At 37.7% G+C, this 17,441-nt stretch overlaps 1 protein-coding gene across 4 annotated transcripts in view; it reads right to left on the reverse strand.

Moving 5' to 3' along the window:
• The window catches only part of CASK (calcium/calmodulin dependent serine protein kinase), a 362,608-nt gene that overhangs the window by 100,344 nt on the left and 244,823 nt on the right, over positions 1–17,441 (reverse strand). For all 4 annotated transcript variants that reach the window (XM_029929409.1, XM_029929408.1, XM_029929407.1 and 1 more), the window contains exon 9: positions 10,108–10,191. In XM_029929409.1, coding sequence (XP_029785269.1) covers positions 10,108–10,191 — 84 coding nt within the window. The remainder of the gene's footprint in view (positions 1–10,107; positions 10,192–17,441) is intronic.

Consider the following 17,441-nt stretch of genomic DNA (forward strand, 5'->3'; position numbering starts at 1 on the left):
ATATGAAAGTGTCTTGTGAACCATAAGGCATTTTGTGAGGGCAAACTGCCACTAAGCTTAGTAATACAGAGCTAGAACGTGAGCACAGCCTTTTGCTGATCTAGGTGGAATTATTCATTTAGGTAGTTTAAGGATTAAATCACTTACTTACGTAGTCTACATTTTAAATACTGAACTTGAGGATTTTTCTGAAAAGAAAGATAAATCTTTTTTTAAGTTTATTTATTTTGAGACAGAGAACGAACACATGTGGGGGAGGGGCAGAAAGAGAAGGAGCACAGAGCCCAACATGGGGCTTGATATTATGAACTGTGTGATCATGACTGGAGACAAAATCAAAAGCTGGTTGCTTAACCTACTGAGCCACCCAGGAGCCCCAGAAAGATAAATCTTTTTAGGCATTTATTAAATATATGAAAACATTAATAGAAACACACTTCCACAAGTTTCATTATTGGGCGGGGGGGTCATGTTAGAGTTTCTTTCTACAGATATAAACTGAATTGAACTGAATGCAGAAAGGGAAGGGCTAAAAACAGAGACGTGATCTTGATGAAATCATTCCAGGTAACTTGTTAGATTGATTTTTTTTAAAGATTTTAAAGTAATCTCTACATCTAATGTGGGACTTGAACTCACAAACCTGAGATCAAGAATTGCAAGCTCTTCTGACTGAGCCAGGCAGGAGCCCCAACTTTTCAGATTTCTGAAAGTCTAGGGTTAATGCATGAGAGGTCCTAATGCAGAATTTTACAGTCAGCTACCACAATGAAAAACAGCACCGAATGTTGAGTTCTTTCTGTAGTAGAAGCATATTTCATTTTACATGTATACATGTTCCCTAAAAAGCTGGGTGGGAATGGAATTTTTATGTATCAAAAGTTTCCCACACACTGAAACTAAATTTTAGAGATGTTTTGTTTTTATTTCCAAGTGAAGTTCAATGAAGTTTCTTAATATGGCGGAGTTTATATCTCAAGGCATGGTCTAGCTACAACTGTGATCAAAGATCTAGAAATAACTTCTGCCAGGAAAGCACTGTTTCGAAGAGCCTTGAGGTAAATTCTTTTAAAACAATAGTAGCAAGTTCCTAATTTAGCTTATGGTTAGCGGCTTTCTTTATTTAGTTCTCTCAACTCAGTGACTGCATGTGGTTTGGATATTCAATGCAAAGCTATTATGTAAAACAGCAAAAAAAGGTTCCAAAGCAGTTTATGGATTTATAGAATTATAATGTTAGGAGATGATTCATTCTAAGAGACTCATTTTTGCATACGAGGAAACTGAGGTCCAGAGAGTCTTAGCAACCTGTTAAGGTCGCTGCCAACTTAGAGATAAAATCAAGAGTAGACAGAATGGAGGTCCTCTGACTACTGTCCCAAGTGCAAGGGTTTTTACTATACCTTTTTTCTGTAAAGGGCCAGACAGTAAATGTTTTACGTTTGCAGGGCATATGGTCTCTGTTGCCACTATTCACCTCTGCCATTGTAGCATGAAGGCAGCCACAGACAATATGTACGCGAATGTTCGCTGCTATGTTTCAATGAACCTTTACGTGTGAACATAGGCAATGGGCCAGATTTGGCAAGCAGGCCATAGTGTGCCAACTCCTGTACTACGTTATTGCTGTGAAAGAGACCGTGGGTACTGCAACATCAATCTAGATCTTATACAGGTAGTTCTTCAAGCCTCCCAGTTTATTACATGTTTGACAAAGAAGTTTCCTACCTACTTTAATTTAGAAGGGAAAGTTTAGTATGTTCTGAGTGAAACATAACAATTGAGTCTGCTATGATAACGAGCATTAAGGATGCAGTGTTGGACTAAGCAAGTTACGCAGATTCTAAATTCAAACAAAAAGAGAACTACAAGTAATTAATTCTGAACCCAATCTTAATTATTGTTAGTATGTCAAACATCAAAATGAAGTGCTCCCAGTTAGATGATTCTGTGTCTCATTTAAGGAAGTGGAAAACAAGAAAACAGTTGGCTTGGACTTCCGCTAAGCTGAACTACTAAATGCACTTAAGGAGGCAATGGAGTTCTTTAAAACATTTTTTAAATGTTTATTTATTTTTGAGAGAGAAAGAGACAGACAGAGCATGAGTAGGGGAGGGACAGAGAGAGAGGGAGACCCAGATTCTGAAGTAAGCTCCAGGCTCTGAGCTGTCAGCACAGAGCCTGATGCGGGGCTCGAACTCATGAACTGTGTGATCATGACGTGAGCTGAAGCTGGATGCTTAATTGACTGAGCCACCCAGGTGTCCCTAAGGAGGCAACAGAGTTATTAAGAAAGGCAGAGGAGAGTGAATACAGAGGATTTGCTAGCTTAAAGATCACCACCAAGGGCCAATATTCCTTTTGGTGCTCCCTGAACTCAGCAACAAGCACCATAGAGTCTGACAGGCACAACAGCAGGGAGGTGCATTTTTAAAAAGTCTAGATACAAGACACACAAGTTTTGAGATGACATGGAGAGTAACTGGCTTTGCACTCAAGTGCCAAAATAACACACAGTCACACTGTAATATACTAAGGGGGCAAAACCAATCACAGGGCTATACAAGTCCACATGTGCCATAAGGATTTGAGAAAGGATCATCTCAGTAGGGTTCAGAGCACTGAACTTCAAGCCCTAAAAAGGGTGAAGGGCTTTGAGAGCTTGAGGCTGAACAGAGATGATCCAGAAGGCTGGAAAATCATTACAAGGTAGAAATGTTAAAGGATTTGGGTTGATTACATGTAAGAATTAGGTCCTAGATAATGAGGGGAGGGGCTCGATTATATCAGAGCTCCCGATCTCTATCCATACAATCACAAGCAATGCTACCATTCAGTAGAGTCAGCACGATCTATGTGTGTAGGATACTCAAACAAAACTCAGATGCAGGTCCAAAAGCAGGATTTTAAAAGTCACATTAAGTTGCGCCATCTGACTAAAGTTGGCTGTGCTATTTCCTCTGAAGAAGGTTAACAATGAGACTTGCAAGTGTAGTAGATAGGACTATATTTAAGACTAACTGCACAGAACAGATATCTTAGGAATCCTTTTGGACTGTGTGAAAGTATTTTGTAAAGAAGGGCTATTAATGTACACAATAGCTTTCAAAAGCTAGACAGCCTAACTTAGGAAGTAATACGTCCTATATTTCAGAATCATAAGCTAATAGAATCGCTTTGTCAAGTCAATAGAGAAAGATCAAAATCACTTCCAATTATTATCTATGTAACCGTTTATAGCGGAGTAAGTTTTCAGAATCAGCCATGGCTTTTGGACACCAGGCTTACTGCTCTGAGTAGCTGGAGCCCACGGCTGATGTGCTGACTTACTGCCTCTGTACCACCCCTTACTACAGGAGAGGACTGTATGTACATGCTGGCTTTCATCAGGCCACAAAGGTCCTGATAAGTCCTTAAGTTAGCTCTTGCTGAATTTACAGAAAGGAGCAGCCTGCCAAAAGGCAGCTGTTAGAGCTTCCTGGTTGATCTCTCAGAAGGTGATGTTTAGGGGTAAGCATTACTTTTGGAGGTACCAAAACTCCTGATGGTGCTGTACAGTAGAACTTTCTGGGAACTTTCAGTGGCATGTGGTTCTGAACACTTCATATGTGGCTAGTATAACTGAGAAATGGAACTTAAAATCTCATTTGATATTCATGAATTAAAATTAAAATTTAAGTAGCCACATATGGCCAGTGGCTATTACATGAGAGAGTACAGTGCTGGAAAGTGCTGGAAAATGGCATTAGTAAACAAACTTTTTCTAGTTCTGCAAAGTTCAGGAATTTGAGGGACCAACTGGTAATTCAGAGAAGCATACAGAGTAGATGCTTCCATAATTTGCAATATCAATGAAGGAAAACTGTACGAAGTTATCAGAAATCTCCCTCATTTTCTGTATATACAGTGTAAGGAATAAATGTTTTTATCCTTTAAACTGAATCACATGGATTCAACTCACCATTTCCTAAACTGAACGCAATAAGTTTACCCAGATAAAGAATATTGCTTCTATTTCTTTTCTTTTCTTCTTCTTCTTTTTTACAAAATTTACTCAACATGCTTCATTGTGGGGAAATTTGCTTTCTAGAGGTAATTCATGACGCAAAGGAGATTATTTGTAGAACAGATTCCTCTCAGTCTCTTCCCGAGTTAGACAAGCTCAGATGCTAACAGATACCCCCTAGCACCTCCCCTAACCAGACCCCTTGCTCAGTAAACTCCAAGGAGACGGCACCTAGGGTTAGCGTACAGGGGTGTCTCCTGAAGACATACCCACAGAGCACAGATTTTTCCAGACAGCCTAGACCACAGTCTGTCCTACGCATCCCAATATTTGATTTGAGAAAATAGAATTCTCGTATCTAGTCTTGTACTGAGGCCTATGGAGTTTATTAAAGGAAGTATTGTTTCTAGAAGGATCTTTTTAAACTGAAGTATTAAAATTCTAGAACTTAGTATAAAACAAAAAGAGGGGAAAACTCAACATTTAAAACATCTGGTAACCAAAATGAGGAAAAAAATTTTCCATCATCATTCACATATGTAAGAACAAAATGAATCAAGAGAGGTGAATAAAAAGAAGTGTTTGATAATTCAAATCACATGCAGGGTTCTGTTAACTTTTTAAAAATGTGCATGTAAAAGGTTGTCTGAAAAAGATGTTAATGCTAATTGTCTAAATAGTTTTCTCATTAGGGATTTGTTGTCTCCTGAAGCCTGTTGAGAGGTTAAATTCCAAAATGAATGTATTATAAATACGGAAAGAAAACACTTTCTAATTGTTTAGTATCGATGTTATTGTGCTGAATGAGTAATAATCTTGAAATTTCAGCAAAGTATAATGAGTGCTGTTTTATATTCTGGCATAAAAAGTTTCACAAAACTTGCAGAATGAGAAAAAGGTTCAAACTCAAAAGTAAAACTCACTACCAAAAATACATAAAAATGTATTCAAGTAGCTTTTTGGAGGGGAAGTTACTGAGAGAGATCACAAGTCTTAAATACACATACATACTTTGATGCCAATAATTCCAGTAGCACAGAGCTTGCCCTAAGAATATAATTCTAGGTACATAAAGGTGGACAATGCAAAAGTATTTATGGCTGTGGAAAACTGGAAGCAATCTCTGTGTCCAACAGCTGGTTAATTATGATATGTACAATATGATCGAATTTTATAGAACCATTACAGTTTGTGCTTAATGAGAGTAATGATTCTCAATAAGGTGGACCTTTCAGAATCAACCACGAGGCTGTTTCAATAAACACACGCCCCTCCAACCTCTAGCATAATGGGCTGGGGGAGGGGTGGTCCCTTGGGTGAGGTGAGTGGTACAGTGAACCACTGTTACTATGGGAACGTGTCCTATCTCTAGACTGTACTGAAGAGGAAACCAGTATGTAAGAAGAATTTTTGTCAAATGGTATAAAAACAATGTGAAATTCACATAAAATTCACCATTCTAAAGTATACAATTCAGTAGTATTCAGTACATTCACAATACTGTGCAGCCGCCATTTGTCTAGTTCCAAAACACCATCACCTCCCTCCCTCCAAATTCCCATACCTATTAAGTACCCAACACCCAACAATCCGCCAATTTACTTTCAGTCTCTATGGATTTACAGATATAAATACTTATTCTAGATATTGCCAAAAAAAAAAGGAATCATCCAAAATGTGGCCTTTTAAAAACCTTTTAAACTGTTTTATTCATTTTTTTTTGAGAGAGAGAGAGAAAGAGAGAGAGACAGAGAGAGAGAGAGAAAGAAACAGTTCCAGTGGGAGAGGAACAGAGAGAGAGACACACACACACACAGAATTGGAAGGAGGCTTCAGGCTCTGAGCTGTCAGCACAGAGCCCAATGTGGGGTTTGAACTCATGAACCATGAGATCATGACCTGAGCAGAAGTAGGACACTTAACTGAGCCACCCAGGACCCCCAAATGTGACCTTTTAAAGGTCTCTTTTGCACATGGATATCCAATTGTCCCCACACCATTTGTTGAAAAGACTTCTTTCCCCATTGAATTGCCTTAGCACTTTTGTTGAAAATCAACTGACTACCAATATAAAAGTTTATTCCTGAACTCTCAATTCTGTTCCAGTGACCTACATGTCTACCCCTATCCCATACTAGTACCAGAGTCCTGATGACTGTAGCTTTATAGTCAAGTGTCAAAATTGCAAAGTATGAGTCCTCCAACTTTGTCCATTGTTCAAGATTGTTTTGGCTATTCTAAGTCCTTTGCATCTCCATATGAATTTTTAGGATCAATTTGTAAATTTCTGCTTAGGAGACTGTGTTGAATCTATGGATCGACTTGGGAAACACTGCCATCTTAACAATAATGAATCTTCTAACCCATGAACATTAAGTGTCTTTCCATTAATTTCGATTTTCTTAAAAGAATTTTTTTAAATGTTCATTTATTTTGAGAGAGAGAGACTGCAAGTGGAGGAGGGGCAGAGAGAGAGAGAGAGAGAGAGAGAGAGAGAGAGAGAGGGAGGGAGGGAGGGAGGGAGGGAGAGAGAATCCCAAGCAGGCTCCACAATGGCAGTGAGGAGCCTGACATGGGGCTCGAACTCACAAACTGTGAGATCATGAGCTGAAATCAAGAGTTGGATACTGGGGCGCCTGCGTGGCTCAGTCGATTAGGTGTCCAACTTCGGCTCAGGTCATGATTTCAGTTTATGAGTTCGAGCCCTTCATCTGGCTCTGTGCTGACAGATCGGAGCCTGGAGCATGCTTTGGATTCTCTCTCTCCCTTTCTCTCTCTCTCTGCCCCTCCCCTGCTTGTGCTCTCTCTCTGTCTCTCAAAAACAAATAAATGTTAAAAAAAAAAAAAGAGTCGGATGTTTAACCAACTGAGCCACTGAGGCTCCCCATGTCTATACATTTTAAAAAGCCTTTAAAAACTTCAAAATGTTAATGTCAACGACTAGAAAAAAAGCTAAAATGGTATGAAGTGTGCATTTTGGAATTACAGTTATTCATAAACAGAATGAGTACCAAGTCAAAGGTATTAACATTAAAATCACAGTAAAACAGTTAGCAACAGTAATAATGTTAATAACAAATAATAGGTATGGAACACTCATGACTGCTAGGTACTTCTGTAACTGCTGTAATGTACTAATTCATTGAATTCTTTAATATATATATATATATATATATATATATATATATATAAATGTTTTATTTATTTTTGAGAGAGAGAGACAGCATGAGCAGGGAAGGGTCAGAGAGAGAGGGAGACACAGAATCTGAAGACAGGCTCCAGGCTCTTAGGTAGCTGTCAGCACAGAGCCCAACATGGGGCTCGAACCCACGAACCCTGAGATCATGACCTGAGCTGAAGTTGGATGCTCAACCGACTGAGTCACCCAGGCGTCCCCTAATTCATTGAATTCTTACAGCCCTATGAATTAGCTATTACCATTATTGCCATTTTGTATATAAGGAAACTGAGGCACAGAGAATTTAAATAACTTGTTCAAGGTTACACATCCAGTAAGTGTCAGAGGCATGATTCACTCAAGGCAATGTAGCTACAGAGCCCACTCTTTCCCATAACGCTGTTCTTCTCGCCATGTACGATAAAAATTTCCTTCCTCTAAGTAAGAAAAGCAATTTTCTACTGTTTTCTGTGAACTTCCCTTTTAATCATTTCAAAGGGAGTAAAAAACAAATAAACAAACCACACTGGGTTGTTGCCCAACATTTGAGGAGCTTAAAAACAGTGTCTGGATACAAGAATGGGTACCTAGCTGTTCATTTGTGAAACAAAGTTGTGTGGTGGTCTCTGAAAGCTAACGAAGTCCAAATCTGTGTTCTAGAAGCTCACAGAAGAGGCAGAATGAGGAGAATGAGTTCTTGCGGATGGTAGACATAACACACTTTAACCAGGATGTCTGAATCACATAAAGGAATACAGCCTTACCAGCAACAGAAAAAAAATCTCAATGACAACCCTGCTGACGTTCCTAATTCTAGGTTGTCTGGTGGGTCTTGAAACTTTAAATAGTCCTGCAAAGGGATGTGGTAAGTTCATATGACCCCTCTCTGCTGTAACAGCTTTGCCCTGTCCAAAGGGATCTTAGTCACCACTCTGGCTATTTTAGGCCCAAGTCTGATTTTGCGGCACTGGGAGAACTACAGCATGGGTTTCTTGTGATGGGCAAACCTGAGCCCTATGGCCAAAGGCCTGGACTTGGCCAGTGAAAGGTTCAGCCCCAGACAGGGCAATGTCACTAAGGCCAAAGCAGGGTCAGAGTTAAAAAGACTAGGGAAGAACTGAGAAAAAAGTATAATTAATGGTTCCTTTGGGGAGGAAATGAACTTCAAAAACAAAATTTCACTTTGGATAGCAAGATTTTTTTTTTTTGTCTTGTAGGCTACAGTGGTTCAGACATATGTCAAAGTCGTGGGAAACTTCTTTGGGTGCCATCTTGATAATGGCATGTTGTTAATAATTATTTTTGCCAAGGACTTTTAAAGCAAATAGAGAAGAGCCAGTCCGAAGTGTTGACTGTAAAAACAATTAGGACAGAGCCTTAACTGAGAATCCTCATCACCAACAATGACACATTACAATTTCCCGTTACATGGTAATACAGTCCAATAGGACTTTTTACAATGATGGAAATGTTCTGTGTCTGTGTGATCTGATTCAGTAGCCACTAGCCACATTTGGTTACTGAGCACTTGCAATGTGCTAGTGTGACTAAGGAACACTTTTGATTTGATTTAATTGTCATTAATTTAAATTTAAATAGCTACGTGTGGCTAGCAGCTACTACACTGAACAGTTCAGCTCTATAGCATAATATCGTGGCCTAGTTTCCTCCATCCACATAAATGTTCCTCAAAATCTAGAGTTGTAAATATACAATTAGATATTCTAGGGGTTGAATAATAATGAATATTACTGCAATTTAGGATACATATCAAAATACTTACAAAGTTTTATAGTTGGTGGGAGTCACATGGCTAAGGAGGGCTACTAACCAATCAACCACTTACGGGATAGATTTGAAGATGATTTTTTTTACAGTAATCAAAATTAAGTCAAATAATAATTTTAAGACCATAATATCATAGAGTTTCCTCTGTTGAGAAGAGGGAGGAAATGTCCCATACAATTTTTCACTAGGGTTAGGGCACCTGGGTGGCTCAGTTAGTTGCAGGTCTGACTCTTGATTTTGGCTCAGGTCATGAACTCATGGTGCAGAGTCTGCTTGGGATTCTGTCCCTTTCTCTGCCCCTCCCCTACTCTCTCTTTCTCTCTAAATAAATAAATATTCACTTTTATTTTTATTAGTAAAATAGCTTACTATTTTATATTTGGTCTTTTTCAAAACCTTTTAAAATCAAATGGGCTCCCCATGTGGGATAATTACCTTTTTTTTTTTTTTCGTGAGGTAGAGGATAGAGAGAGTAGTAAAAGGAGAAAGGTACCTGGTAAGAATAAAGAAAAGGTGAGAAAAGTAATTTGAAAATATTTTCTAGTAGACCAAGGTGGTGGGGATTCTTACTGCTTTGTGATGGTTGTCCAATTAATTCTAACCCAGTATCATTTCCACCGAAATAAACTTACATTTTCCTGTCAAAATATTTAAGTTTGAGAAAATGTGGCCTATGCTTATATTCAACAATAATGGATAATAATAGTAAATTCCTGGGGTGCCTGGGTGACTCAGTTGGTTAAGTGTTGACTTCAGCTCAGGTCATGATCTCACAGTTCATGGGTTCAAGCCCCATGTTGGGCTCTGTGCTGACAGCTCAGAGCCTGGAGCCTGCATTGGATCCTGTGTCTCTCTCTTTCTCTGCCCTCCCCTGCTAGTGCTCAGTTTCTCAAAAAAAATGTTGAAAAAAATTAAAAAAGAAAAAAGTATTCCTATTTCAAAAGTAATCATATCTCTGCTATGAAGTTTTAGGATAATACAAATCTAAAATGTGATTAATCTTCCACTTATTGTAATGTTTTGTTTAGATTTATACTTAGATATTACTTTAAATGATTTAAAATCCAAAACCTTACTGAAATAATTTTTAGAAGTGAGAATTTAGCTGTAGGAAAGCTTTTTGTGATTTAATTACCTTTAGTTTCCTCCTTGCATTGAATTTCCTCAGTTGCTCTACTGTTTCTGGAAGATGAATCTTGTAGGCATAACGATCCCGCTCCTATAAAAGAAGAAAGACGATGAACATATGTAGCCATTTAAAAAAGTGAAGAAAATCGGAAACAAGCCCACATTTCTTAAATGTGAAACTTAAATTCTAGAATCCTGGAGATTTTTATTCCGTGATACTGGTAAACATTCTCAAATGAAGGATACAGAGGTCAAAACTGATAGTAAAATAATATTTTATTTTAAGCAATAATAATGGGTTAAAATAATGGATCAAGTAATTTTTAGATATATCGCTACATGGCAAAGATAATTATCCATAATTATGAAGGTATGAAGTTACTTTTGACATGTTCTTATCAGGTAAAACCAGCATTTGAAAACTTAACTTCACAAACAATGGAGCATTCGGAGTTGTCAGGAGTAACTGGATTTTATTTTAAGTGAGTATATATGTATGTATATATGTATTCATTCATTCATTCATTCATTCATTCATTCATTCATGTAGGCTTCACACCCAGCATGGAGCCGAGTGTGGGGCTTGAGCTCATGACTCTGAGATTAAGAGTCAGACACTGTACCAACTGAGCCACCCAGGCGCCCCGGGAATGACTGAATGTTAAAAGATTACACTATCTTCTCACTAGAACAAACTTTTCAAGGCCATCTAATTCAACCATTTCCCCATGTGGGATCCTTTTCAATCCCTAAAGGATTGAAAGGATTATTCTGTTTGACCTTGTCCAGTGAATGATGATTATTTTATGGCAGCTTACCACAATTCTAAGAAAGTAAGAAAGTTCTTAGCCTGGGCCCACATCTGGCTTCTTTGGGCTAGCTTTGTCCTCTGCAATATCACAGAGCAAACATTACTCCTCTTCTATATAGTAACTCCTCGGTAGCTAAAAGGGGAATCATGTTTCCACTAAATCTATTCTTCTTTGTGATGTCTCCAGTAGCCTCAACTATTCCTCATGTGTGTGTGTGTGTGTGTGTATGTGTGTGTGTGTGTGTGTGTGTGTGTGTGTGTATATATATATATATATATATATATATATAAAGTTCATTTTTATTTACGTTTGAGAGAGAGATGGAGAGCACATTGGGGGAGGGGCAGAGAGAGAGAGGGAGAGAGAATCCCAAGCTGGCTCTGTGCTGTCAGCACAGCACCCGATGCAGGGCTTGAACTCACAAACTGCGAGATCATGACTTGAGCGAAATCAAAAGTCAGGTGCTTAACTGACTGAGCCACCCAGGTGCCCATTACTCATGTATATATCTTAAACCTCTTATCATTCTTCTTATTACCCACTTTAGTTCTACCCTAATTTGTCAGTGTATCTTAAAGATTTAAATAAGTATTCATTTCAGAAATATTTCTTGAGAGCCTGCTATGTTCCAGGCATTGACCTATGCACGTGGGATACACAAGTAAACAAAACAACAAAGATTCAGGCCTGCATGTAGCTTATATTCTAGTAGGAGAAGAAAATACAGAAAGGTAAACTGTGGAGTACGATAAAAGTGCTATGGAATAAAGCAAAAAGTAAAGCAAAGTAAGAGGAAATGGGTACACTACAATTTAAAATAGAGGGGTCAAAGTCAGCCCAATTGTTGTGAGAAAATCCAAAACTGGTGAGGGAGTGGTCTAGGCAGAGAACAACACAAAGGCCCAAAGGAGGAAGTTGTGCCAGGAGTTTTCAAGAACTAGCAAGAAGACCCATGTGTCATGAGGTAAACAGTAGATCAGATCAGAGAGGCAACAGGCTGGGGTAGGCCATTTAAGAGGCTGTTTTTTTTTTTTTAAATGTTTGTTTTGGAGAGAGGGAGAGATGGAGAGAGGGAGAGAGAAAGCGAGAAGAGTGCACACAAGTGGGGGAGGGGCAGAGAGAGAGAGAGAGAGAGAGAGAGAGAGAGAGGGAAGACACACAGAATCCGAAGCAGGCTCCTGGCTCTAAGCTGTCAGCACAGAGCCCCACGTGGGGCTCAGACCCACAAACTGCAAGATTGTGACCTGAGCAGAAGTTGGACGTTCAACCAACTGAACCACCCAGACGCCCCCATATAAGAGCCTTTTTATTCTGTGTGGGAGAGGGAGCCACAGGAGGGTTTTGAGCTGAAGTGACATGCTCTGACAAGTTTTAAGGAATGCTCTGGTTGTTGTGTTGAGAAGAGATTAAAAGGGAGCAAGGGTTTAAGGGGAAAAAAAAAGGGCAGGGAGACCAGTTAGAAGGCTATTGCACTAATTTAGGGGGAAGTTGGTGGATGAAATCAGATGGAAAAAATTAATATGATGAAGAGGAGATAGATTCAAAACATTTTTTGTTTTCTGCAAAAAGTTTTACTAAGGTGTAATTAGCATATAACAAACTGCATGTTTAAAATGTATAATTTGCTAAGTTACGTATGCAACCATAAAAGCATCACTGTTCTCAACATGATGAATATACCCATCACTCTTTACAGTTTCCTCATGTCCCTTTGTCATCTCCTTCCCAGTCCCCAGGCAGCCACTGTTTCTGTCACTGCAAACACTATTTTGCATTTTCTAGAATTTTATATAAATGGAACCAGACAGTACAGACTCATTTTCTAACTTGTTTCACTCAGCATAGAGGTTTTGAACTTCATCCACATAGTTGCATGTATCAATGGTTCATTCCTTTTATTGCTGAGTGGCATTCCCTTGTGAGGATATGGCATAATTTATTTACCTATTCACCTACTGATGGACCCTGGGTTGTTTCCAAGTTCTGGCTATTACCTATAAAGGTGCTATGAACATTAATGCACAAGTCTTTATATGGATATACATTTCATTTCTCTTAGGTAAATACTTAGCAGTAGAATGGCTGGGTTGTATTACAGGGGTATGTTTAACTTTTTAAGCGATTGCACCATTTTACATTTTCATAGCAGTGTATCAGTTCCAATTGGTCTACATCTTCACCAATACTTGGTATGGTTAGCCTTTTTGATTTTAGCCATTCTGATACAGGTGCATACAGACATCTCATTGTGGTGTTTATAGTTCCCTAATGAAAAATGATGTTGAACAACTTTGCGTGTGCTTATATGCCATCCACATATCTTTGTTGAAGTGTCTGTTGCAAATATTGTCCTATTTTTAACTGGGTTGTGTGTTTTATTATTATTACTGAGTTTTAAAAATTCTTCCTAAAGTAGAGGAAGGGGATTAAGAGGTCCAAACTCCCAGTTAGGAAAGAAATAAGACATAGGAATGTAACATACAGCGAAGGGAACAGAGTTAATAATATTATAACAAGTTTGTGTGGTGACAGATGGTAGCTAGATTTTATCATGGGGATCACTTCATAATGTATATAAATGCTGACTATGTTGTACACCTGAAACTAATATTGTATGTCAACTACAGTTCAAAAGAAGGAATTCTTTACATAATCTAAATATGTAAGTCCTTTATCAGATACATAATTTGCAAATATTTGCTCTCAGTTCATGGCTGGTCTTTTCGTTCTCCTACAGTCTTTCCAAGAACAGAAGTTCTTTTTCTTTTTAAAGTTTGTTTATTTACTTATTTGGAGGGAGGGAGAGAGTGTGAGAGGGAGGGAGAGAGGGGAGAGAGAGAGAGAACAGTGCACATGAGCAGGGGAGAAACAGAGAGAGAGGGAAAGAGAGAAAATCAAGCAGGCTCTGTGCTGTCAGCACAGAACCCAAAGCAGGGCTCAATCCCATGTGATCATGACCTGAGCTGAAATCAAGAGGTGGATGCTTAACCAACTAAGTCACCAGGTGTCCCCCCAAGAATAGAAGTTGTAATTCTGAATATATTTTGGAAGTGGAGAGAACAGGATTTTCTGAGAGATTGGATATGGGGTGTGAGAGAAAGAAAGGAGTAAAGACTACACCAAGGTTGTCAGTGTGAGCAACTGGAAGTCTGATACCAAGAGAGATGGGGAAGAGATTAGGACTATAGTTTTGGATATGTTATGCTTGAAATATCTAAAGTTCAAGTGGAGATTCAAGTACGTACTTGGACATACAAGCCTGGAGTACAGGAGAGAAGTCTGGTCTGGAAATAAATTTTTGGAGGGTTGCAAACATTTAGAAGGCATTAAGGATAGTACTCAATTCTGTCCTAGCATTGAATTTGGGACTTTCACAGGCAATATCCCATTTACAATTATTCTTTAAAACAACTATATAAGATAGTAGAGATAATGCTACATGCTAATTATCTCAAAAGCAATGGCTCAAATGGACATAATTGTTATCATGATTAGCATGATGATACACGTTTTTTTTTTTTAGTGCTTTACATGCTTATGTTACTTATTCTTTACAACAAGGCAGGAGGAACATATCATTATTATCCTATTATAGAGTTGGGGAAAAGGTGATACATTATACCAGATCAAGATTAATTAGCATGAAGTGGGCCTCTTAGTTTTCTTAATCTGGATACTATACAACATTTGTAAATTAAGTTCAGGATCACAGTTATTATTATAACAAAAATTCATGTTTGCATGTGAGGCACTTCTAAAATCAATGTTTTGGTATCCTGTACTTACAAAATTTATTTTTGAATTTAAATGTCAGTCTTGTCAAAAATTTCACTTTATTATCTGGGAAATTCCTAAGGAATGAACACAAACACTTTAAAATTTATTTTCTATATTAATGACTCAAAGTAACAAGAGTTCCCACTGGAGAGCAAAATTATATTTTTCTCCAGTACACATACAATGTTTGATGTCAAAATATCTACAATTTGTATATCTGCTAGATTCTGTATGCTAAACATCTTGGAAATGATTTTATTATCTTTAGGGACTTAATCTCCTTTTCTTGCATTTAGCTAGAAGAGGTTCACCAATACAGAAGACATAAGAATTTATTGAATAATTAACTAGTAGAGAGAAGCATAAAATTACCATTCTCTAACACGCAATAGAATCTTGTAATGGATTGCTGTTACTGTTTGTGGAAGATGTGGTGTATATATATGTATGTATACATATACAAATACACACAATGGAATATTACTTAGCCATAAAAAAGGATGGAATCTTGCCATTCATAGCAACATGGATGGGTCTACCCTAAGTTAATGAAGTCAGACAGAGAAAGGCAAATACCACATGATTTCACTTATATGTGGGATCTAAAAAATGAAACAGGGGTACTGGCTGGCTCATTCAGAAAAGCATGTGAACTCAGGGTCATGAGTTCAAGCCCCACACTGGACATGGAGCCTACTTAAAAATAATAATAAAATGAAAGACAAAACAAATGAACAAACAACACTAGTAACAGACTCATAATACAGAGGACAAACTGGTAGTTGCCACAGGGGAGGGCTGTGGGAGGACAGGCAAAATTGGTAAACGTGATTAAGAAGTACAGACCTTCATTTATAAAATAAATATGTTATGGGGATAAAAAATACAGCACAGGGAATATAGTCAGTAATATTATAATTACTTTGTACGGTGACAGATGGTAACTATACTTACTGTAATGAGCACTGCATGAGGGATAGAATTGTCGAATCACTATGTTGTACTTACGTTGTACACCTGAAACTAATACAACATGTGTCTACTGAACTTCAATTTAAAAAACTGTAAGAAAATTTAAAAAAACGGTGTTTTGCCTGGTGATGTTTAATCAACATACACTGAAAAGCAAACATCAAAATGGGCTTTGCATTATTTTTTGAGTAAAAATTGTTTTTGCGTTTTGATAGAATAGCAGGGGGTGGGGAAAGCAAACCCATGAAGGTCTTTAACACAAGAAGAGAACCCAACAAAAAGGAGCTACACTGTATTGTAGAAAGACACTGAGTTTGGAATCAGAGTTTTGTTTTGTTTTTTTAAGTTTATTTATCTATTTTGGGAGAGAGAAAGAGAGCATGAGCAGGGGAGAAGCAGAGAGAGAGAGAGAGAGGGAGAGAGAATCCCAAGCAGGCTCCATGTGGTCAGTGCAGAGCCCAACGCAGGGCTCCGTGTCACAAACCATGAGAGCATGACCTGAGTCAAAATCAAGAGCTGGATTCTTAACCAACTAAGCCATCCAGCTGTCAGAAAGACTTCTGTTCAAATTCTCATTTAAATACTGGCTATGTAATCTTACATTCTCTCAGGTTTCTTTTCAGAAAGTAATCTTACAGGACTGTTACAAAGATTAAACAAGATGCTGCATAGGCACATGATTGGTTTTAAAAATCCTTTTTATTAGTCAACATGTACAAACCTCTAATGTAAAGTAATTCAGGAGTGCTGTCAATGTGTATGTGTGTGTATCAATAGCTTACTAAAGTTGGGTTGTTTTCTAACTGAAAATATGTTCCTATTGCAGAATAAAAAGGTAAAAATAAAATATAGTAAAAATTATAGGGGACGAAACCTGTGACCCATTTCCAATGGTCTTTATTCACGGTTTCCAAAAGGGATGAACCAAGTGACGTGTTTTTTTTTTTCTATTGGGCTATTTTTATTTTAAAATGTTTCATAATAATATACATTGGAAATAATAATTTGCATTAATCTGATGAAATATCATCAAAATAGAAAATTCAAGGTACAGTGAGTTTTAAATTTATAATATTGTAAACCAGAGCAAAAAATTTCTTCAAAAGTTACACTGAAAACTAAGGTATTTCAGAATTGTTTCACCATATCTATCTTGAATAAATGGTATTTTTTTAAATTATTTATTTTTATTTTTAAATTTATACCCAAGTTAATTAGCATATAGTGCAATAATGATTTCAGTAGAATCCAATGATTCGTTCCCGAGACAGCAGGTTTTTGAATGAATAGTCTAAGGCCTTTCTGGCTAGTACAATATCCACTACATGAGACTATTTAGATTTAAATTAGAGATTTAAATTTAAATTAATTAAAATTAGGGGGACCTGCTGGCTCAGTAGGTTAAGCATCCAACTCTTGATTTCAGCTCAGGTCATGATTTTGTGGTTCATGAGTTCGAGTTCCATGTTGGTCTCAGTGCTGACAGTGCACAGCCTGCTTGAGATTCTCTCTCTCTTTCCCTCTCTCTTTTCCCGTTCCCAACTTGTGCTCATTCTCTCAAAATAAGTAAACTTAAAAAAAATAAAATAAATTCATTAAGATTAAACATAATTAAAAATTTGGTTCTTCAGTTATACTAGCCACATTTCAAGGATAAAGAGCCAATACATGGCTCGTGGCTACCGCACCGGACAGTGCAGATATAAAATACTGCCTTCATGACAGAAAGTTCTTATTGGACAATGCTGGTAGACAGTCTCTAATTATTACTACTACTGAA

The sequence above is a fragment of the Suricata suricatta genome, chromosome X (assembly GCF_006229205.1).
Source record: "Suricata suricatta isolate VVHF042 chromosome X, meerkat_22Aug2017_6uvM2_HiC, whole genome shotgun sequence".
NCBI classification, from domain to species: Eukaryota; Metazoa; Chordata; class Mammalia; order Carnivora; family Herpestidae; genus Suricata; species Suricata suricatta.